The sequence below is a fragment of the Apium graveolens genome, chromosome 9 (assembly GCF_009905375.1).
Source record: "Apium graveolens cultivar Ventura chromosome 9, ASM990537v1, whole genome shotgun sequence".
In the NCBI taxonomy this organism is placed as follows: Eukaryota; Viridiplantae; Streptophyta; class Magnoliopsida; order Apiales; family Apiaceae; genus Apium; species Apium graveolens.
In genome coordinates, this window is record NC_133655.1 from 274778160 (window position 1) to 274804308 (window position 26149).

General features: G+C 35.6%; 1 protein-coding gene across 1 annotated transcript; it reads right to left on the minus strand.

Moving 5' to 3' along the window:
* Positions 1-24461: 24461 nt before the first annotated feature.
* On the minus strand, positions 24462-25631 carry LOC141686378 (uncharacterized). The gene has a single exon (XM_074491417.1). It carries the CDS (start codon positions 25629-25631, stop codon positions 24462-24464), a length of 1170 nt encoding a protein of 389 aa, XP_074347518.1.
* Between the last annotated feature and the right edge of the window lie 518 nt (positions 25632-26149).

Consider the following 26149-nt stretch of genomic DNA (forward strand, 5'->3'; position numbering starts at 1 on the left):
GGTACAATCAACTCAAGAATAAGCTACAGACAGTTGGAGTTCAACCAGTCAGGCCAGACAGTGTAATAACCCCAATTTTTGGAAATTTTTGAAACCCTTATGAATAGTGATTTTGCAGATTATGCTGAATGAGAAAACTTTTCATGCCACACTATGTAGGGGTTCTGTTATTGATCTTCTGGGATATTATTAGTACTCTATGTGGCATATAAGTGTATGTAAAGATCGTCAGAATCCAATTCCGAACACTTTGATTTTTCCCGAAAATCCACTAGATACGGAAAGAATTGAGTATAAGGTAACAGGATAAAAAGGATTTAAATTAAAGGATTATAAGAGAGGATCATAAAAGGAATATAATATATTGAGAAAGGTTAAGGGAACCTAAGTAATAAGATCCCGGGTATGATCCCTCAAACGATAAACGAAAACGAAAGTTAAGCGAACCGTATAACAGATCAGCGGTCATTAGGCAAACAATTAGGAAGTTAATCAAAGGGATTAGAGAGGATGATGTCACCCAACCAATGAGAAGAGGACAAGGAGGGGAGGATGACATAATGAGGATGACCTAAGCATGACATAAGGGAAGGAGGTGTGGTTGATTAATAACCACACAAATTTCATGGTTAAAAAGGTAATTTACCAAAATCAAAAGCTAGTAACCAAGCAAACAACTCACAAAACACAAAGATATTTCATTTCTTCATGAAGCTCTCGGCTTCTTTCTTAACAAAATGAAGATCCAAGCTCCACCACTTACTATTTGGCAAGGTATTTATCTAAGCTTCCCCATGGATGGTTACATACTTCCTATAAGTTTAAGCTTCTAATTCCAAGCCAATCTTTTTTTATAAATCAAGGAAGAAGATGGTGAATAGTACTTCTTGAAATTAATTTTTGTGTTCTTGATTTCTTTGAAAGATCAAGCTTGTAGGAGGTTAGATTAAGGCTTCCATGGGCATTCCAAGGATCTTTCATGTATTAAAAGCTTCAAGGAAGGTATAACTCTTCATGATCTTAGTTTTAGGTTTTGTTGTTTAGATTTCCTAATGTTTAGATGATGGGTTAGTGTAATGGGTGTGTAATCATGTTTAAAGCTTGTTATGAGTAGTTTGGTTGGTGAGAGGCATGATTATTGTGTGTTTAGAGATTGGTTGATTTTGTGATATTTTTGGAGTTGGAAATCTTGGTTATTAGTCAATGAACTTAGGTAAACTCTTAATTCATAATTGAGAAATAAGTATGAATTGGTAATATTGATTTGTTGGGGCTGTTGTAGTATGGTATGGATGGAGTTTTGATTGGGTTGTGAATTGGGATTGATTGGTGGTTGAATTGGAATGGTATAAATTTGGGAAATCGCGTAAACATAGCCGTCGTAATGTCCGATTTACTTTAGACTGCTTTTGTTCATAACATTAGGACCCAAGAACTCCCTACTAGGTTTTGACCATTGCCATGATTAGATAGTTCATGTTACGAGCTTCGTTTTGATATGTGGTTCGTTTGATTCCGATGTACGGTTTAGGAGAAACGACCGTTTTAAGTAACGGCGTTTCGCGAACGAAACATTTCCCCTCGCCTTACTTTGGAACCTTGGTTAAAGACCTTAAAGGACTAATTGGAGTATGAAACAATTATGTAAGGTGTAATAGGCAGTTGGTAAGACACTCACGAAGGAATCTCCTTAAAACTCGTAATGGTTAAATTATTAAAAATGGTGGAGCCGAGGGTACTCGAGTGACTTAAGAGAATCAGTAAGCGCAAAACGAGCGTTAGAGTCTGAGTTGGATAGAGTATAGATTTACAAGTGACTTTGGTTTAATTCCAACTTACTTGTTGCTTATAGGTTACCAGACTCGTCCCGAGCCATTCGTAACCCCCAGTCGCTCAGGCAAGTTTTCTACCCGTTATAACTGTTGTTGTGATGTATATGTGTATATGCATGATCTTGCGATAAATGCATATTTGTTATTAGCAAATTCTTGCGATATATTGTAGCATGTGATATGGTACATATGCATGCCTGTTTTGTATTCTTGCCATATATATCTGTTGGTTCAGTTGATAATACCTATGCTAGAGAATATCGGTAATTTGCATATACCCTTAGTATAGGGACCCAAAGGTGAAAACATTTTCTAAAACCGGGAGTCGAGGATCCCGAGTAGATTTTATATATATATATATTTATATATATATGGTTATAGTTTTAAAAACTATTAATCAAATAAGGTTTATTCGATAACTTTATATTATTTAATGAATATTATTTGAATATTCATTCGAGGACTTATGACTCTGTTTATTATATTTATTGATTATTAATTGAATATTCATTTGAGGATGTATGACTCACTTTATTTTATTTAATGAATATTATTTATAATATTCATTCGAGGTATTATGACTCCGCTTATTATTTAATAATATTCTTTATTTTATTAAAGAATAATGTTTCGATAATCAAACTTATTTTCGATTATTCAAATAAAGATAGTACTTTCGTATAAGTATATCTTTGGTTATTTAATATCCATTTCAAGTATGAGTGTTAAAACTTCTACTTCGAATATTTTAATAAGGATTATCTTTATGAGAATATTATTTAAATAATAATATTCAGATATTTCTAATATATTGAGACTGATTTATTCTAATAAATCAGTAGTACTCCAAACACTCTTTAAAAATGATTTCGAGTCTTCAAAATGATTTTTAAAGTTAGAGTGGACCCCAAAACTCATTTTTTTATATTTAAGATCTTCCTTTCAAAGGGGATTTAAATACTCGCTCAAAACCTGGGGGATCCAGCTCTGTGGTGCATTTTACATTCGCAACGTGGTTGCTGTTTTGAGAAAATAAATGAATTGATTACTTACCCAATGTTCGGGAAGTAAGCCCATCTAATTGAGTCGGCATAAGCGACAGGCCGGGGTACGGTCTATCAAAGTGTAAGTGGCTGGGTGGCAGTCCATCAACGCGTAAGAGGCCGGGTGGTGGTCCAGCACAAGGTCCTTATGTGGCCAGGGTGATGACCGGTGGGGGATTCATCCATCTACTAGTAGAAAAGGTTACTTATTGGTATCTTTGCCTGATCAGCAAGATATCGGGTTTATGCCACAATTCTTTTTCCCTTCCAAAAATTCATTGGATGTTACAAACTCTGTTCATACTTTACATGACAGAGGTTTTCAGGGACTATAAGGAAGATGTATATGTGGATATATATATTGGGACTTAATGAAGTATATCATAACTTCATTTCCTTCAAAATATTTCAAAGATTGAATCTATTCAAGTCTTATCTTGTAGTCTCATCAGTGTGATGAACTTTTGAAACTAATTATAACTTGAACGGTGGTAGTTCAAGTAGTATTTGGAAAAGATATAAGTATATTGGAGTATCTTGTAACTTCATCTTTTAAACTTATATCTAGTAAATGATTATCTTATGCATGACAAAGATTTTCAGAAAACGTTGAGACAAGGTTAGATATATGAGATCACCTTGCAACGATATTTTTATACAGTTATACACTGGAACTCTGTGTGTATTATGCATGGAAGAGGACTTCCCATATTTTGAAAAGTATATATGTATATATATATATACTGAATATTTTGTGACTTCATCGCATTAAGATATCAACTTGGTTCATTTCTTTTGACCAAGACTTTCATGAGTACTATGAGAAGGCTCATATATTGTTAATCATATTACATATTATTTTGGTGGGCTTGCTGCTCACCCTTGCTTTCTTCTTTCATCACACAACAACAGATAGAAAAGATGAACATGACCAAGCTCCCGATTCGCGAGCGGATAGGAAACGTTCCGCAGTTTCCTATAAGCGTTGATGTCGCTGTAGCTGAGGTAGGAACTACCAATAGGCTAGGCTTTCAACTTTCGATGTACCAGATTTATGTATATTTATGAATTGTAATAATGGCAAAGAAAATGTAAATTTATTCAGAAAACCTTTTAAGGTGTATTGGCAGATAATTGTGGAATAAAATGACTTGTGATTATTTTTGGATGTTCATCTCTGAGATTATAACTTGTGGTGTGTGTGTTTATTGTGGGGTCACAATACAGAGTAGTTGATTAATTATTAAGATTGGGTGTTATTAAGGGAAATGGAACTCGTGACAACCCGGATCCCCGACCCCGGATTTGGGGGTGTTACAGAAGTGGTATCAGAGCTAAGCGTTATAAACCTCAGAGATGATGTGACGTTAAGATAATAACTAAGATAATAAGAACTCTTGCCAAGTTCATAGTCGGGCTACCTAACGTAGTACTGACAGTTAAAACCCTTATGGGAACCCTTATAAATATCGTGATAGAAGCGTAGTTCGTTATCGTATATGGTAGCGGGACTTCGAACCCTGAGGTTGAGGAGCAACAACACGATGATGTTTTATTACTTATTGGAGATCAGATTATGGATCCGAGAGAGCGTCCTAACGCAGGATCGGATGATGTTCATATTGAGGATGTAGCGGTGGAGGATGTTGTCCTAGAAGGGACAGTTGCTGAGGAGAATCCCATGGAGGATCCTGACAAGAATGAATAAAGGACCACTGATGAATTGATGACCATGGTTAGGTCGACTACTAGAGGTAGGATTGGTCGGTCACTACCGGAGGTTCGTTCAAGTTTGTAAAGATAGTAGCCCCCTTTAACGCGGCTTACTCGTAAGACTGAGAAGTTCGAATGGACAGAGAAATGCGAGAACAACTTTTAAGAACCGAAGCAAAGGTTGGTGACGTTCCCTATGTTGGCGTTGCCGGATAGAAAATGAGATTTTGTGAAGTGTAGTGACGCTTCGCATAAGGAATTAGGGTGCTTCTTATACAGCACAGCAAGGTAATCGCGTACGCGTCAAGACAATTAAGGGAATATAAAATTCGATATCCCCACCCATGAGCTTGGGCTCGTGGCAATAGTTTTGCCCTAAATATTGGAGGCACTACTTGTATGGAGAGAAGTGCGAGATTTACACAAGCCATAAGTGCTCTAGTGCATTTTCACGCAGAAAGAGCTCAACATACGCCCGAGGAGGCGGTTAGAGCTAATCAAGAATTATGATTGGGAGATTCTGTATCATTCGGGGAAAGCCCATGTGGTGGCTGATGCCCTTAGTAAAAAGGAGAGACTCAAGATGATCATGTCTTTGAGAGAGAGTTTATAAGAGATTTTGAGAAAATGGAAATAGAAGTGAAGGTAACCGGAGCCGGTACCGAAAAGATGTTTGAGATTGCAATACAGTCCGAATTATCGGAAGAGAACATATTGTGCCAGAAAAAGTGATGAATGAAGGCAGAGAGCCAACAATTAGATAAAAGATTAATACCGAGAAAGATGATAAAGGAATAATAAGGTATTCCTACAGAATTTGGGTTCCAAATGTTCAAGAGCCTAAAGATGAAATCTTAGATGAAAGCTAGTTTGAGGAATAAGATTTAGAGCAAACCCTGAATGTGATAGTCAGTGAGGTCGTCATCAAGATAGAAGGAACCCATAACATAATGGAGTGGAAAATGAGGATTTAAAACATGAAGGATGACCCCGATTATGGGGAGGAGGAGGGGACATTTAGACTAAGAAAACAGAAGTCGAGCGAGATAAGGAGACCCGAGATGGTACTCCTATACGGAAATTCATGGACCTGTCTAAACAGAACTTAGACTATTATCCCCAACCACCACCTTGAGGAAACAATACGGTAGGAAATTCTTTCAGGACCTTTAAGTCTCTAAGCTCTCAGAGTTCCAAGGAACAGGTTGACCTAGTCGAGGAAAGAGCCTGGCTAAAGGAAATAGAGGAATCATTTGAGATTCTGAATGATTGACGAATCACAAAAGACTGTTTTTATCACTTACCCTCTTAAGAGAGAGACCACCCGCTGGTGAAAGGCCAAGGAAGGCACGAAGCAAGAGATTATAATAAACTGATTTAAGTTCAGTCAATTGTTTTCGGGAAAGTAATTCCCAAAGATAAGGAGATAGTGTAAAAGCTTTGGAGCTAGAACAAAAGCGGATGAGTATGATGAATTATGAATCTAAGTTGTAAAAGTTGTCAAGATTCGTTCTGAGGACACGAATCCAGAATGACGGGATGTTTGAAATCAATACTTATGTTGTGTTGGTTCATGAAATAAGGATAAGAGAAAGGAAAATAAAAAGAAACTGAAGTGGAAAGGAATATAAAGGCAATAGAGTTTGAGGTATGATAAGGGAGTTGGGTATGAGGAAACCCTAAAGACTCGTAGCAATAGAAATAGAAAAGTATGCATTTGTCAGGATGAGGGTGATTCACCATGAGTTAAAATTGATGGTTGAGGGCATAAGAGATACATATATTTTATCCCCTGTAAGTTGGGAGGATTCGAGGAAACCTTGAGATAGTTCGAAGGATAAATAATGAGACGCGGATAGACTGAGGAGACAAGGAAGTAAGAAATTAGGAAAATTGGATGAAGGAAGTGACCTTCAAGAATGTGAAGTGTAAGACCGGTGGCTTGATACCCAGAAAGGGAGACGCCAGGTATGAAAGATATCCCAACATTGAGATGACTGTTGAGATAAATAACAAAAGTAAATAAGGAATTATTAAGAAGAAGTTCACATTAAACCCGACCAATATCTTCCAGAACATCCTTGTTATCGTTACCAGATTAGGCAAGAAAAGCGGATAACCGTTGTTATCTTTTGGAGGCCATTTTGATTAACCTCATTTTGTATACAGATGTTATTGTGAAATTAGGCATATACTATCGAGGTGGGAATGATTGAATAAGACACCCTTATCAGGGATATATGACTTGATTTATCCATGGAAGGATGCAGGTACCTTTTAAAGGTGGAATTAAGGATAGAACATCGGTAACTTAAAATGAATCCTAGGGGAATGCATAAAGGTTGGCATTTCACCCTTAATAGGGACAGTATGAGTTTTGACAGTATGATTTGGAAAGGGTTAAGGTAACAACAACCTTTAAGAATCAGTGGAGAAATTTTTCAGAAGTATATAGATAATGGTTTTAGTATTAGTAAATGGTATTTTGATATGCCCTGTATCTAGGGAATTCATGAGGAACGATTCAAGGATAACCTTAGAGGTTTTACAAGGAGAAAGGTAAAAATTCAAAATTTTCAAGAATAGAAATGTTGATAAAGGAAATATGACGTAATTATATTGATGCCAAGTGAGGCACGTGTTAAACCACGAGAAGGTATGGATCGAACCAGTAATGGTCGAAATTGTTCAGGGCAATTAGGACTTAAGATAAAAGATGTTCTAATTATGATTGAGAGTCAGTCATGACAGTGATTAACCTCTAAAGACTGAGGCAATAACTTATGGAAAAATGGTAATTTTTTTTTACTCATCAGTTTTTAAGGAAAACATCTTCACATAAGCTGTGATTAAAATAAGGTAGAAAATTTATTTGGAGGAGGTTAAAATGACATTGACTGTAAGGAAATTTTACTATCAGGAAAGGCCAAAGAGGTGGCCGACACTTTAAAGGTAAGAGGATAATTATAGGCGCTTGTGCCAAAGGAATAAAGTGATGATGGTTAAAGCTATGCAGGTTGTATTATGGTTTGGAAGATTGACATTCCTTCTGATGACTGTGCAATACCCAACCGTAATAGTGGTTGGTAAAGGTTTAATTCGTGTAATCGCCATGAGCGGGCTATCTATCTCAGAAGGTACTATCTTGAGAATAATCCAGGACCATATTTCAAAAAAAGGACTAAACGAACCTTGAGTTAAGTCTTCTATTTAAGGCATACGATTAAGAATGGTATTCACCTGCTATCGTTGCTTTGACTGAAACTCTTCTACAATTTTATCTACTTCATGTCATGTATGTATGTCAGGATCAGGAGTGTTCTTCATGAATCATGAATGGTGATTAGGTTACCTCCTTAGAAGAATTTTATACGACATATATGGACTCCGTATGGTTAGATATTAAGATTTCATGGAAAATGAATGACGACAGTAAGTCAGTGGTGGACCATAGTAGTGCAGCAATGATTCTGCGAGTAATGAGTCGATTACAACCATGAGAGTTGTATTGGAATGGATGTTGAGATTAAGTACCACTAATCGGGTCGTGGTGATGTATAAGTTATATTGAATAGACTAATTAAGTAGATTATTTACCTATTGAATATTTATTCCTCCTTATCAATTGAGGGTCGTATGACTATACGAGGAAGGTTGCGATGCAAGCATAGAATTCTAGTAACGATGATGTCTAGAATGAGATCCCAGATTCGATTTTCAATGTCGAGGGAGTTTCAAAGTTGATTGTGTATAAGCTCAAGGAAGAGCATGGGTCCATAGAATGATGGACGGAATAGCAAAAATATTTAAGCATGTGAAATGCGATGCGATAATACTTGATGTTGATATATATACGTATATGATTTGTTCTCCTATGATAAACCTCTATAATTCAGAGGTAGGTTCCAAGCCAGATATTTTGTGGCAGTATATTTTTTTTTCATATATACAATTCTCTTCAATTCGTTCTTTTCTCTTCTTTTCATTTTGTATAAGCTGAGAAGAACAACCCTTCCAGAAGGGGAGGTATTGCCGAATGATAATCTATCCGTGTGATAGAAGCCGAGTAGGATACCAGCTATTGTTTAATTGCTTGTCAAGTACTAAAGGCTGGCCACCTTCTGTACTAACTATGCAATGTAACAAGTGTTCATGATCATAGTGATCTCTCAATGAATTCTTTTACTTCTATATGATTGATCAAACTTTGGGAAATAGAAATAGCTGAAAAAGGAGTAATAAAGTTGTGGTAGGATTCGGAATGGAAACACATTCATGATACTAAGGTTGGCGTGGTTATTAAAAGGTTATAGAACGCTAACGAGCAAAAGTATAACCTGTATAATATTAGGAACGGAAGGTAGTAGCGATTACGAACTGGAAAAGAATGGGTATTGAGAAGCAAAAGCTCTAATGCTAAAAGCTACAATGAGAGTCTGTGCAATAGACTTGAAAGAAATTGGAATGATCACTTAACACAGATTGAGTTTTCTTATGACAATAGATCATATGTCAGTATTGAGATATCGCCTTATGAGATCCTTGAGGGAAGACAATGTCGATCTCCCTTATGTTAGGATGAAGTTGTAGAGCGCAAGATGCTCGGACCAGCAGTGGTCCAAAGGACCAAGGATATGATAGATCTAATCAGAGGACGGCTGGTAGTAGCCCAAGATGAACATGATAAGTATGTTGATTTGACACGAAAGGACAAAGAGTATGAAATAGGGGACCTAGTAATGTTATAGGTATCCCTTGGAAAGGATTGATGAGGTTCGGAAAGAAAGGAAAGCTAAGTCTATAATTTGTTGGATCCCTGGATATATTAAGATGTTTGGGAAGTTAGCATATGAGCTAGCCCTACCCCCGAACATGTAGCAAGTCATAACGTGTTTCACGTATCAATATTAAGGAAGTGTAATTCGGATGCCAGATAAATAGGAGCATATGAGCGCATAGGCATGCGACCAGACATAACCTATAGGGAGCAACCAGAAAGGGTTATAGATCGAAAAGGAACAAGTGCTTAGGAGAAGGGTTATCAAACTAGTAAGAGTTTGATGGAAGAACCACAATGTGGGAAAATTTACTCGAGAGTTAGAAAGTGCAATGTTAAGAAAGTATCCCTATTCATTTTCTATCTGATTCCGGGACGGAATCCTTTTAAGGAGGGGAGACTGTAATAACCCCAATTTTTGGAAATTTTTGAAACCCTTATGAATAGTGATTTTACAGATTATGCTGAATGAGAAAACTTTTCATGCCACACTATGTAGGGGTTCTGTTATTGATCTTCTGGGATATTATTAGTACTCTATGTGGCATATAAGTGTATGTAAAGATCGTCAGAATCCAATTCCGAACACTTTGATTTTTCCCGGAAATCCACTAGATACGGAAAGAATTGAGTATAAGGTAACAGGATAAAAATGATTTAAATTAAAGGATTATAAGAGAGGATTATAAAAGGAATACAATATATTGAGAAAGTTTAAGGGAACCTAAGTAATAAGATCCCGGGTATGATCCCTCAAACGATAAACTAAAACGAAAGTTAAGCGAACCGTATAACAGATCAGCGGTCATTAGGCAAACAATTAGGAAGTTAATCAAAGGGATTAGAGAGGATGATGTCACCCAACCAATGAGAAGAGGACAAGGAGGGGAGGATGACATCATGAGGATGACCTAAGCATGACATAAGGGAAGAAGGTGTGGTTGATTAATAACCACACAAATTTCATGGTTAAAAAGGTAATTTACCAAAATCAAAAGCTAGTAACCAAGCAAACAACTCACAAAACACAAAGATATTTCATTTCTTCATGAAGCTCTCGGCTTCTTTCTTAACAAAATGAAGATCCAAGCTCCACCACTTACTATTTGGCAAGGTATTTATCTAAGCTAACCCATGGATAGTTACATACTTCCTATAAGTTTAAGCTTCTAATTCCAAGCCAATCTTTTTTTATAAATCAAGGAAGAAGATGGTGAATAGTACTTCTTGAAATTAATTTTTGTGTTCTTGATTTCTTTGAAAGATCAAGCTTGTAGGAGGTTAGATTAAGGCTTCCATGGGCATTCCAAGGATCTTTCACGTATTAAAAGCTTCAAGGAAGGTATAACTCTTCATGATCTTAGTTTTAGGTTTTGTTGTTTGGATTTCCTAATGTGTAGATGATGGGTTAGTGTAATGGGTGTGTAATCATGTTTAAAGCTTGTTATGAGTAGTTTGGTTGGTGAGAGGCATGATTATTGTGTGTTTAGAGATTGGTTGATTTTGTGATATTTTTGGAGTTGGAAATCTTGGTTATTAGTCAATGAACTTAAGTAAACTCTTAATTCATAATTGAGAAATAAGTATGAATTGGTAATATTGATTTGTTGGGGCTGTTTTAGTATGGTATGGATGGAGTTTTGATTGGGTTGTGAATTGGGATTGATTGGTGGTTGAATTGGAATGGTATAAATTTGGGAAATCGCGTAAACATAGCCGTCGTAATGTCCGATTTACTTTAGACTGCTTTTGTTCATAACATTAGGACCCGAGAACTTCCTGCTAGGTTTTGACCATTGCCATGATTAGATAGTTCATGTTACGAGCTTCGTTTTGATATGTGGTTCGTTTGATTCCGATGTACGGTTTAGCAGAAATGACCGTTTTAAGTAACGGCGTTTCGCGAACGAAACATTTCCCCTCGCCTTACTTTGGAACCTTGGTTAAAGACCTTAAAGGACTAATTGGAGTATGAAACAATTATGTAAGGTGTAATAGGCAGTTGGTAAGACACTCGCGAAGGAATCACTTTAAAACTCGTAATGGTTAAATTATTAAAAATGGTGGAGCCGAGGGTACTCGAGTGACTTAAGAGAATCAGTAAGCGCAAAACGAGCGTTAGAGTCTGAGTTGCTTAGAGTATAGATTTACAAGTGACTTTAGTTTAATTCCAACTTACTTGTTGCTTATAGGTTACCAGACTCGTCCCGAGCCATTCGTAACCCCCAGTCGCTCAGGCAAGTTTTCTACCCGTTATAACTGTTGTTGTGATGTATATGTGTATATGCATGATCTTGCGATAAATGCATATTTGTTATTAGCAAATTCTTGTGATATATTGTAGCATGTGATATGGTACATATGCATGCCTGTTTCGTATTCTTTCCATATATATCTGTTGGTTCAGTTGATAATACCTATGCTAGAGAATAGCGGTAATTTGCATTTACCCTTAGTATAGGGACCCAAAGGTGAAAACATTTTCTAAAACCGGGAGTCGAGGATCCCGAGTAGATTTTATATATATATATATTTATATATATATGGTTATAGTTTTAAAAACTATTAATCCAATAAGGTTTATTCGATAACTTTATATTATTTAATGAATATTATTTGAATATTCATTCGAGGACTTATGACTCTGTTTATTATATTTATTGATTATTAATTGAATATTCATTTGAGGATGTATGACTCACTTTATTTTATTTAATGAATATTATTTATAATATTCATTCGAGGTATTATGACTCCGCTTATTATTTAATAATATTCTTTATTTTATTAAAGAATAATGTTTCAATAATCAAACTTATTTTCGATTATTCAAATAAAGATAGTACTTTCGTATAAGTATATCTTTGGTTATTTAATATCCATTTCAAGTATAAGTGTTAAAACTTTGACTTCGAATATTTTAATAAGGAGTATCTTTATGAGAATATTATTTAAATAATAATATTCAGATATTTCTAATATATTGGGACTGCTTTATTTTCATAAATAAGTAGTACTCCAAATACTCTTTAAAAATGATTTCGAGTCTTCAAAATGATTTTTAAAGTTAGAGTGGACCCCTAAACTCATTTTTTTATATTTAAGATCTTCCTTTCAAAGGGGATTTAAATACTCGCTCAAAACCTGGGGGATCCAGCTCTGTGGTGCATTTTACATTCGCAACGTGGTTGCTGTTTTGAGAAAACAAATGAATTGATTACTTACCCAACGTTCGGGAAGTAAGCCCATCTAATTGAGTCGGCATAAGCGACAGGCCGGGGTACGGTCTATCAAAGTGTAAGTGGCTGGGTGGCAGTCCATCAACGCGTAAGAAGCCGGGTGGCGGTCCAGCACAAGGTCCTTATGTGGCCAGGGTGATGACCGGTGGGGGATTCATCCATCTACTAGTAGAAAAGGTTACTTATTGGTATCTTTGCCTGATCAGCAAGATATCGGGTTTATGCCACAATTCTTTTTCCCTTCCAAAAATTCATTGGATGTTACAAACTCTGTTCATACTTTACATGACAGAGGTTTTCAGGGACTGTATAAGGAAGATGTATATGTGGATATATATATATCAGGACTTAATGAAGTATATCATAACTTCATTTCCTTCAAAATATTTCAAAGATTGAATCTATTCAAGTCTTATCTTGTAGTCTCATCAGTGTGATGAACTTTTGAAACTAATTATAACTTGAACGGTGGTAGTTCAAGTAGTATTTGGAAAAGATATAAGTATATTGGAGTATCTTGTAACTTCATCTTTTAAACTTATATCTAGTAAATGATTATCTTATGCATGACAAAGATTTTCAGAAAAACGTTGAGACAAGGTTAGATATATGAGATCACCTTGCAACGATATTTTTATACAGTTATACACTGGAACTCTGTGTGTATTATGCATGGAAGAGGACTTCCCATATTTTGAAAAGTATATATGTATATATATATATATTGAATATTTTGCGACTTCATCGCATTAAGATATCAACTTGGTTCATTTCTTTTGACCAAGACTTTCATGAGTACTATGAGAAGGCTCATATATTGTTAATCATATTACATATTATTTTGGTGGGCTTGCTGCTCACCCTTGCTTTCCAACAACAGATAGAAAAGATGAACAGGACCAAGCTCCCGATTCGCGAGCGGATAGGAAACGTTCCGCAGTTTCCTATAGGCGTTGATGTCGCTGTAGCTGAGGTAGGAACTACCAATAGGCTAGGCTTTCAACTTTCGATGTACCAGATTTATGTATATTTATGAATTGTAATAATGGCAAAGAAAATGTAAATTTATTCAGAAAACCTTTTAAGGTGTATTGGCAGATAATTGTGGAATAAAATGACTTGTGATTATTTTTGGATGTTCATCTCTGAGATTATAACTTGTGGTGTGTGTGTTTATTGTGGGGTCACAGTACAGAGTAGTTGAATAATTATTAAGATTGGGTGTTATTAAGGGAAATGGAACTCGTGACAACCCGGATCCCCGACCCCAGATTTGGGGGTGTTACAGACAGCTTCACTTCAGAAAAGGATCGTGTCTTTGACAAGGAGTTGCTTCAAGATTTGGAAGAAGGTGAAGATTTGGAAGAAGGCGAATTCGGAAGGGAAGACAACTGAATTCAATTAGCTCAAAACTCAATGTAATATGATTAGAGCTTTATGAATCAAGATAGACTAATGTAGTTATATGTTCAGACTAGAGGGACATCTATCTTGTATTTATTTATAAATTTCTTTTGGAATCTGGAAAATGTTAAATATAATCCAGAACTTTTCTGCTATTTACTTTGCATTACTGTTTTATCTTTTTCTTATTTGTTAGTTGAGTTATCGTCTAGGTATTTTTTGTTATTGTCTAACAAACAAATAGGGGGAGAGTGAAAGGCATATGTCATAGCCTATTTGTTTATTCGAGGATTTAACTTAACTCAAATAAGGATGTAACAAGTAAATAGTGGTCCTATCGTCAGAGAGATCTCTCAAAGTAATATATGTCAAAGGATTAAGTTACATTGTTCTTCTACAGACTTGATGACTTAATTCACTGGAAGAAGCTCAAGAAATTGATCAAGCCTCAGTGATATAAATCAAGATTGTGGATTTAATCAAGTGACAGAGATCTCGTCAGGGTATCAATTGATTACAAGGATTTAGTCTGAAGAAAATCAAGAGTATTAAGGTCAAGGCATGAAGAAACGTCACGGAAGTTAGTCACTCATGAACCAGACAGTGCATCGAGTGTCAACATTGAAGTGGTGGAATTAATTCATAATTGACAGTGTTTTTCAGAAGATTTTCAGAAGAATGGTTGCTGCTCAAGATTAGTATTAATTCTTTATTAATTAATTAAGTCATGTAATTTAATTAAGAGAATAAATTAAATCTGCAAAGATTAATTTATTGATTAATTGAATTAATTGATTTATTAATTCATAATTATTATTTGATTAAAATCTATTTTAATCCAGCAAGACTATCTTTTGTATTAGCAAGACAATCGGTATGACAATCAATAGTCATACGGAAAGTCATGCTAGTGCATTTAGATTGTCTTGCCGAAAGTCCTATCAGTTTAATTGATAGTCGTACCGAAAGTCTTACCAGTTCAAAGGATTGTCATGCTGAGCTAAATGGATTGTTTTGCCAATTAAAATCACAGGGTTCAATATAAAGCAGAGCAACTGTTTTTCAACAAGGAGCAGAGTATTGAATATCAAATTCAGCAGAACACAGAACAAAAGAAACATGCAGAGAACTTATTGCAAATACACAGATCATTTATTTCTAGTATTTATTGTTAAATCTAATCCACTAGAAATCCTTTTCTTGTTCTTGTGTAACTATCTAGCGGATCGAAATCCCCAGAACTTAATCTCAAATCGCTTTTAGCATTTGATCTTTTTATTGCAAAAATAGAAAAAGTTCATGTCGAATTTATTCTAGATTTGTAATAATTGATTTGAGATTAATCCCTTATAAACGATACCGTTGTTGTAACACCTTTCAAGTTTAATAATAGTTTTATTTAACTTGAATTTTGTTTCACTTTTTTTATTCCGCATTTTATTCGATTAAACGGTATTGTTTGTATTCAACCCCCCTTCTACAAACATATTGAGACCTAACAGTTTAGCTCTTCCTGCATAGCTAAAATCCAATCAGGATCCAACAGAGCTTCTTCTACCTTCTTTGGTTCTTCCTTAGAAAGAAAGCTGATGTACAGACATTCATCTTGAGTTCCTTTCCTTGTCTGAACTCTAGAAGATGCATCACCAATAATTAGCTCATAGGGGTGATCTCTTGTCCATTTTCTCTGTTGAGGAAGATTTTCTCTAGATGAAGAGGCCTATTGTTGTCTTGATGTGTGACTGAGTTTTGATTATGAGAAACTCCCCCTAAGTTAGTGAGTCTTTTATTTGAGAAATGGGAACTTTCTGTGAGTGATCTACCTTGACTTTCAGCTTCTCTCAATGACCCAACGGATGAAGCACTTTGAGTTCCGATGGATGAGGCTCATTGTCTCCCGATGGCTAATGCAGATTGTCTCTCGACCGATGAACCATTTTGTAACTCGATGGATTTTGAGTTATTAGCTTCATTAGTTATAGATTTTTCTGCACTATCCTTAGTTGTAGTTTCTTGATCACTTTCATCATCACTTTCATCACTAACCATCTCCACATTGTCAAATTTGAGGCTCTCATGGTAATCTCCATCTTGTAGTCCTTCAATCTTTTTATCATCAAACACAACATGTATTGATTCCATAACAATGTTGGTTCTCAGATTATAGACTCTGTGTGCTTTACCAACAGCATATCCAACAAAAATTCCTTCATCTGCTTTAGCATCAAACTTCCCATTTTGATCAGTTTGATTTCTCAAGATATAACATTTGCAGCCAATGACATGAAGAAAATTTAGAGTTGGCTTCTTATTCTTGAACAATTGGTAGGGTGTCATACACTTTGCTTAATTAACCAAAGAAATATTCTGAGTGTAGCATGCAGTATTCACAGCTTCAGCCAAGAATTATGTTGGTAACTTTGATTCTTCAAGCATTGTCCTTGCATCTTTAATAAGTGATCTGTTCTTTCTTTCTACTACTCCATTTTGTTGTGGAGTTCTTGCTGCTGAAAACTCATGCATAATCCCATTCTCTTCACAAAATTCTCTCATAACAGAATTCTTGAACTCAGTTCCATTGTCACTCCTGACTCTTCTAACTTTGAAATCAGGATGATTGTTGACTTGCCTTATGTGATTGATGATGATTTCACTAGCCTCATCTTTAGACTTTAGAAAATATGTCCAAGAGAACTTTGAGAAATCATCCACAATTACTAGGCAAAATCTTTTCCTTGAGATGGACAACACAATGACTGGTCCAAACAAATCCATGTGTAGCAATTGTAGAGGTTCTTTAATTATTGAATCAAGCTTCTTTCTGAATGATACTTTAATCTGCTTTCTTTTCTGGCAGACATCACACAGTCCATCCTTAGAAAAATCCACTTGAGGAATACCTCTAAACAGTTCTTTTTTGACAAGCTTATTCATGGTCTTGAAGTTTAGATGGGACAGCTTCTTGTGCCATAACCAACTTTCATCTTGACTTGCTTTACTGAGAAGACAAGTAACATATTTTGCATTTGATGAATTGAAGTCAGCTAGGTACACATTTTCTTTTCTCACTCCAGTGAGAACCACTTTGTTGCTCCTCTTGTTTGTCATAACACATGCTTCTGAATTGAAGGTTACTAAATTGCCCTTGTCACAAAATTGGCTGATACTCAGCAAATTATGCTTGAGACCATCCACTAGGGCAACCTCCTCAATGATGACATTGTCTTTAGAAATCAAGCCATATCCTACTGTATAACCCTTGTTGTCATCTCCAAAAGTAATACTTGGGCCATCTCTCTCCTTAAACTCTGTGAGCAGGGTAGAATCTCCAGTCATGTGTCTTGAACAACCACTATCCAAGTACCACAGATTCTTTTTGTTTCCCTGCACACATAAAAACCAAATCAAGTTGATTTTGGTACCCAAGTTTCCTTAGGTCCTGCCTTGTTAGCTTTCTTCTTTTGTTTCTTAGGTTTTATCTCATTTGACTTGGGGATTTCAGATTCATCATAGTCATCTGAGTTGGACCTCTGAAACCATTCCTTAAAACAGAATTATCATGCACATTTTGATTAACAGGAAATGGCATGCTATTTACAAACATGTTATTCCAGTAGGGCATGCTAAATGGCATTAGGTACAAATGGCATATTAGCAAATTGTGCATTCATATTCTGTGTAGACATAGCATTCATAGGCATAGAAGGCATAACACTCATGTTGGGAAAAGAAGGAGGTACAGTCATGGAAGTAGGCATGGCAATTTTGCAATTAACAGACATATGATTAACACTACCACACTTAACACAGATTTTTCTAGGAGCATATTTATCAGGTGTGTAGTTGTTATGTTTGTTAATTCCTACTTTCACTACTAGAAATATGGGATCAGACATCGGTTCTGAACCGATGTTAAAAAAAAACTGAACCGATGTCTTCGCGTGTGATGTTAAATATCATCAGCCTTTGACATCAGTTCACAGCCGATGTCTATTACAGTGCTATACGTCGGTTTTAAGAATAATTTGGATGTCTTTGCAACAAATTTCAGCTTATATTACAGTATTTCTAGGTGAATATGAGTATATTATGGGGTAATTATCCATTAAAACATGAAACCTACAAGCTCTAAAAGACATTTTTTTTTAAAATCTTTCAAACAAACCGATGTGAAAATCTAGAACAGACATCAGTTATGTTGTCTGACCGATGTGAAATGGTCCATCAGACATCGGGTACTTTTATCAACCGATATAAAATACTGGGTTAGACATCACTTTCATTCATTTGGTGATGTTAAATCCTTTTGTTTAACATCAGTGTTTTTCTAACCGATGTTTAATCTTTAATATTGTAAAATTTAAGACATCAGCTATTGAAAATTCGATGTATTTGGCTTAAAATACATTGATTTTTTTACAGAACCGATGTCAAATGACTATTTGACATTGTTTTTTATAGTTCTTTTTCTTTTAATATTGTTTCACCTGATGTCTTTTGTTCATTTTTACATCGGTTTTAAATTACCATTCTGATGTTAATGTATTGTAAATTGCATATGCCATCCTGGTACTATTAATAGCCCAGGGAACTAATTGCATTTTCAACCAGAAAAATACCAACAATATGCAATACATCCAACCAAATTTGTAAAAACATAGAGGTATACATTGATACCAAATTTACTAACATTCAATCCAACAAGAGCTCAATTCGGACATTACATTCCAAGTCTAAAATAAACATCCCAACTAAAAACAATAAAACCCAAATTCTCTAGTTATTACATCCAACATTCTAAATATATTTGACTAGTTAATATGTACCACTTGTCAAATTTCGACAATTCCAAACATAAATCAGAATGATGGATGTAATTGTCACCAAACATCCCTTAATTAACAACCAACCACCAACAAACACAATATCAATTCACATAGTTCAGAGGAAAGCTATATATATAGATACTTATCATTTTTACATCTTGTCTTGGATAAATTCAAGCACCTCCATCCGCACCTCATCCAGCTCCTGCCTTGTGTAGGACTTTCGAGTTTTGGCTGCCCACTATAAAACACACGTAAAAATTAGCAACCAGAATATTATTAACCAGAATTGCCATATGTATAATTAAATATAAACAGAACCAACTATTTATAATTTAACCAGAAGAGGACCTTTTCTATATTTAACCATAATTTTCTTCGTTAATCCAAAACTATACCAGATAGTTCCTTATCACTAATAGTTATCTATCATTACTAATAATAAAAACAAGACCCGTCTGGAAATCACTAATAATAAAAACTGATAATAAAAATGGCACTCATATTTATCTGTTCTGAAAAACTACACAAAAAAATTCTACATGCCATCTATCGGAAATGATTTGCATATATACCTTGGTAGTAAAAGATAGCTCCTTATCAGCAATGATATCTTTCATGTATCGCATTATAACATAGCCATATTCAACCCCTCCTGGTTGTTTGGGAGATCCCTGTTACAATATAAAATCTGAATTAGCTCCAAAAATTAATTAAAATTACAAAGTGATAAAAAAATACAAAAAACTTACAAGAAGATTCTTTATCTGAGGAGCTTTATTTCCCCTCCAGTTTGAGCATTGTAGGATTTCATCGCTCTACATTGCAGAACAACAATAATATACATGATTATTTTTTAAAAGGGAGAATATTTACTATATATATATTTATATATAGTAAACAGAAATATATTACTCTGTTAATGATTTTTCCAACTCGTCAAAATGTGTTGGATGTGGAAGAGGGTCCAGAATATAAATGTCGCCATCCCAAATTACAACCAAAATCCAGTGGCAACTATGTTTATAAAAAAGAAAAAAGAAAAACACAAGTCAGAAATTTTAAAAAAACTACCTAAATATATTAATTTGTAAAAGCATGTCTAAATTAAAAATACTTACTTATGATTATGTGGCATGAAGTACATGCGATAGGGACTACTCTCTTTCAACCGATTAACAAAATAAGAATGAAAAGATATGTTCAACGTAAATGTAGCTCCTGGATCAAAAAATCCATATAAGACCACATCATCATTCTTCCTCTCAATCTTAATCAGTCTTTGCAAGAGCCTACCAGGGAGTGAATTACATTACTTATAATATCCGTATAAAACATGAATATTGAATATGTAACGATAAAAAATTAACTTACGCCATATAAGCAGATATTGCAGCTTGGCCAATCATATCGAACTCCAACAATGCTTTCACATTTTCATGCAATATATAAATTATTTTCTCAGTCCCAAACACGTCCGAATCACACGGAATCGGTATTGACTCCCCAGTGGCTTTCATGAAGACTGCAGCATGTTTGTATAACACCTTGTACTACTTTGGCACATTCTTGTTTAGCTTCATTTTTCTATAATCATCTTGAAGTTTCTGCAACTCATCTTTCCGCTTAGACTGCCCCTGCAACACTTCCTTTTTCTTTTTCTACACAGAATTAAATAAAACAAGAATAATCGGTTATTATTGACATAACTACTATAGAATGTAACAATCAATTCAGAGTATATTGACATAATTTTTATATAACATACCGCCACAGTTGGGTAGATGATCAATTCACGAGGCCATGCTACGTGAGAGCCAACTGCTTGGCGTACAAACTCAATTTCACCAGGTATGGGCACTGGAACCGACGCCTCTGGCTGGATGTGTCCGTCAACCGACACACGAACATGTCCGGGCTTTAGAGGCACTCCGTGTACTGAAACATTCATCTCTACGTGATCATCAAAAACTGTTCTAAAAGCAACCTTGTTCTCTATGCAATCCAGTGCAAGCTCACATGACTGTGGACCCTACATTATAGTGAGGGATCAATTTAATTTTATTACATAAATCCCAAGTCTGTAGGCATATATCTAGTAGATCTTAATAATATTTTACCTTCTTTCCACTCGGAGGAGAGGGGTCAAAACCAACAAAGTCTTCATCATTTACCAACAACTATTTGGCACTCAGCGGTTTAACAGCAACTCCAACATTCCGCTTATCAGCAACTCCCTCTTTATTAACAGGTACTTGATAACTTGATTTGTCAGAGAACATAGGAGAGTGACCATTCGAAGCATTAACCAAGGCCTTAAGTTCAGCCATCTCCCGCTGATTTCTTTCCAACTGATCCAACAACTCTGCCTTGGTAATTTTAGTCTTTTTCGCTTTCGGCAAATTGAAGAATGCTGTTGGAGTGACAAAGCCGCCAACCCCTCGAACCCTTCCTGCGTGCTCATGAGTCTTTAGTGCCGTAGTCAACACATCTTCTGTTCCATGTGGAACAAATTCACCCTTCTCCTTCATTTCAAGTAACTCAGCCTGTAAAATAAATGCAAACAATTAGTGCATTATTTATGACGCAATTATCTTTGAAGGGAATGCAGTATTAAAAATATCACTTACAATTCTCGCATTTATTTTCGCTTGCTCTTCAGTAAGCTCATCAGGATTCTTTGGCATCCTAGCCTTCCACCAAAAAATTGCACGATCAGGTTTCTCTTTCCGCTTTAAGTTCCCTTTCTTTATCTGTTAAAAAAGAGAAAATGTTTAAACTCCCTTAAAACATAGAATTGCAAAGCCAAATAGATATGGTTCTTACTTCTTCTTCTCGCAAACCAATATACCCCTTTCTTGACAAGCGGTGATGATATTTCCGTTTACCCACTCTATTGCTCTGTAACTTACGTTGTTCCTGCACCAAAATAAATTAGTAAAAATTAATAAATTACTTTTTCAGAGTTATTCTTCCCGTCATTTTCTTCAAAAATTACTTTCTTGGCTTTCTGCTTCTTTGCCATTTTGCTCCCTTAGTCTGCATTAAATTGAATAATAAAGCCATCAGTTGAACAATATATTTTCATTCCGTCATTAATTACAGTCAAGCATAAATAATAAATTGTAAAATCAGCAAGTACGAATACAACTATACAAGAACAATAATTTACCTAAACTGCAATCAGTAATTAATCACATCCGAAATAACTCTAAAGCATTTTATAGAAGTACAATTAAATAATGCAAAATAATTAAAGAAAAAATAATGCCATCAATCAGTAATTATGGATGAATTATTTATATGATTATAACAATGCAAAACAAAAGAAAAAAAATTTAACAATATATTTTACACATTATAACACAATTGAAGGAAAATATATATGGTTCATTCAGTCATCCAAATTCCCAATAAGATATATATTTTACATAAAGCTACATCATCAGTCAGTAACGACATTAGGTGCAGGAGTTTTAGTAGCGGTATTTTTAATCCAAATTCCCTCAACATTAGGTCTAGCAGTATGAGCGACATCATTAGTAGTGACATCAGTTGCGGGGATTTCAGTGCAGAATGGGGGATGTTCCATGATCGTGTCTCCTAAGTCATCTTCATTATACAATTCATGGTAGTCTCGAGTTGTGGAGGACAGAACAATAGACCAGGTAGCATCAACGGGATCTTCAAGATAAAACACTTGCTTGACTTGGTCAACAGAAACATATTTATCTTTTTTGTGACCTTATCGACTAAAATCCACAAGTGTGAACCCAAGATCATCAACCCTTATTTCTTTATCATTACTTGCCCATTTACACAGGAACAAGGGAGCTTTGAATGCATGGTAGTCTAATTCCCATATCTCTTATATGATACCGTAAAATGTCAAATCACTTTCTACGGGGTTCAAGTCCTTGGCACTAGAAACCTGGACCGCTTTAGCAATGACAGACACCCTGCTGTTTTGAACAACGCATATGTCATCTTGTTCCTTTGTAAAATATCACACTCTATTCACTAGATAACCTTGATAAGTTAGTACTGAAAATGATGGCTTGGCAGCGAGCCATCTTATCGTATCTGAAACACCTTTGTTGTTCTCCCTTAGTTCATCATTCACCTACAAATATGATAAGAAATTTTAAATCCTAAATAGCTAATAGTTGTCATTACACTACAGATCAAAGAACCTAATACAACACTGACTTTGTTTTGAAACCAATCAGCAAAGAGCCGATTGTGCTCTCTCATGAGCCAATGTAAGCTTTTCCTTTTCCTTCAGTGAATTTCTTCAAGATATTCCTTATGCATTCTGAAAAATGCATATGGAATGATATATTAAAGACACATTACAAGACTAATTACTGGATAATGAGGAATTGATAACAACAAACTGTATAAACTCACAGAATATATGGAAACACTTCAGCGTTGTTTAGAAGGACATGTAGATGTGCTTCATCTTGTTCCTTCTCTTCCATTGATTTTATTATCACAGCAGATAATGGACCTGATATCTTATTATCTTGGTCCTTTGGAAGACCGGCAGTGGAGTAATTCTGACTAAGAAACTCGGTGCAAAATTCTACGGACTCTTCTCCAAGGTAACTCTCTGCCATACAACCTTCAGAATAATAATGGTTTCGAACATAACTCTTTAGTACTTTATTAAATCGTTCAAACGCATACATCCACCTATAAAATACTGGTCCACATAAGCGTAGTTCTTGGACCAAGTGGACTACTATATGTACCATTACATCAAAAAATGACGCACGGAAAACCTTTTCTAGATCGCAAGAGGTTAGTATAACATCTGATTGCAGCTTATCCAGTTTTGACACGTCTACTACTTTGTTGCACAAAGCATTAAAAAAGAAACACAATCTAATAATTGTGACCCTAACATGCTTCGGAAGAACGAAGCGTATTGCAACCGGGAGTAATTGTTGGAGAAGAATGTGGCAATCATGTGATTTCAGCCCGTAAATATTCAAATCAGGCATGGAAACACAATTTTTTATGTTCGATGCATGTCCGTATGGAAGTTTCATCGACATTAATGATGACAAGAAAGTCCTTTTTTCTGCCTTTGACAAAGTAAAGGGAGAAGGAGGCAAATAGGTTTTCTTTACTCCTACTTGGGGAGCCAAATCAGATCTAACGCCCATTTCCATCATATCACGACGGGCTGCCGCACTATCCTTTGTCTTATGGCGTATATTTAGTAATGTGCCAATCAGACTATCACATACATTCTTCTCGACATGCATGACATCAATACAGTGCCTAATATGGTGAAATTTCTAGTATTCTAACTCGAAAAATACTGACTTTTTCTTCCATGGACTTTCAACCTTCTTTGCCTTCTTCATCTTCTTCCCAAATTCAAATTTGATTTGTTCTTGCTCTGCTAACACTTCTTCTCCGGATAGGGTTCGACGCGGCTGCCCAAACTCTTGTTGTCCATTAAAAGCAGCCTTCTGCCTTCTATAAGGATGATATAGAGGCAAATATCGACGATGCCCTTGGTAGCACATTTTCCTACTATGAGTCAAATATTTAGCTACGGTGTCATCTTCACAAACAGGACAACACTTATAACCCTTATTAACGCAGCCAGATTAATTTCCGTAAGCAGGGAAGTCATTTATCATCCACATTAAAACTGCTTTTAAAGTGAAAAATGATTTGTTATACGCGTCATACACATTTGGTTCCCCTTCCTTCCAAAGCTTTTTTAAATCATCAATCATCGGTTGTAAGTAGATGTCGATGTTATTACCAGGCTCATGCGGGCCAGGGACCAATATCGACAACATCATAAATTTTCTTTTCATACATAACCAGGGAGGAAGATTGTAAGTCACCAATATGACTGGCCAGCAACTATATTTATTAGATATGCCATTATTGTGCGGGTTTACACCATCCGCCGATAAAGCCAAGCGAAGGTTTCTCGGTTCACTACCAAAGGATGGCCACCTATAATCTATATTTTTCCAAGATGGAGAGTCGGCTGGATGTCGCATTTTACCATCTTGTGTCCGCTGTTGCACATGCCAACACATTAGTTCAGCGGTGGAAGGAGATTTAAACATACGTTTAAATCTAGGAATTATTGGAAAATACCACATGACTTTGGCTGGAAGATTAACCCTCTCTTCACCTTTCTTTGTCAACTTCCACCGAGAAAGTCGACACTTAGGACACTTGGTTGCATCAGCATGTACACCCATGTACAGTACACAGTCATTCAGACATGAATGGAACTTTATATACTCTAGACCTAAATTGGAGAGGTTTTTTTTTGCTTCATATGCATTACTAGGTAACACATTATCTTTGGGAAGTAGAGACCCAACAGAAGAAAGGAGGTCAGTGAAGGCACTATCGGTAATACCAAACCTAGATTTCCAGTTATGCAACTTCAACATCGACTCTAACTTAGTACAGTCACTACCCTCATATAGAGGTTGCTCAGCATCGACTATGAACCTCCTAAACTGATATGAATCATTATCATATTGACCCGAGTTATATGCCGCTTCACAACCATCAACAGTTTCCGAAGCAGCGACATGCTCCTGATCTTGCTCTGATGCTTCATCAGAGGCTTGCTCAGGAGGTGGGTCTGGAGCTTGCTCTTTCGGTGGACAACTAGCACTTGAAGATTTAGGACCCGTAGAAGCAGTCTCCCCGTGCCAAACCCAATGCACATAACCTAGACAAAAGCCATTGTCATAGATATGGCCCCTGATTGTTTTTATAGAGAATTTTTTAAATTGGCGCATCGTCCACAAGGGCAAGGAATTTTGTTACGATCTTCAGAATTTTCTTCAGCATATATCAAGAAGTTTTCCACCCCCATTTCAAATGCTAAAGAATCCCTATGTTGCAAAATTCATGTCTTATCCATCAAATTTCCCTACCTGATAGCCACTATAAATATTAAAAATCCAACACATACCTATTTATAATTATTTAATAAAAGGCATATCAAATTTGTGTTGGTTACTGTAAGGATTAATTATATAAACTTAAAAAGGAGTAAATACCTTGATATCCTAATAATTTATAGTACTAATTCATTACTCTAAGATCCTATACATATACCCAATTAATTACAAAACTAGACTAAATTTATAAAGTAGACTAAATTAAACCAAGATAATTAAAACAAATTAAACCAAGATATTTGAAAATATCACATAATTAAAAACCAATAATTCCAACATTCACAGCCCAGACAATTGTTAAATTTCCTTCACATAAATAAAACTCAGTGAGAACTTGAGTATTGAAACAAATC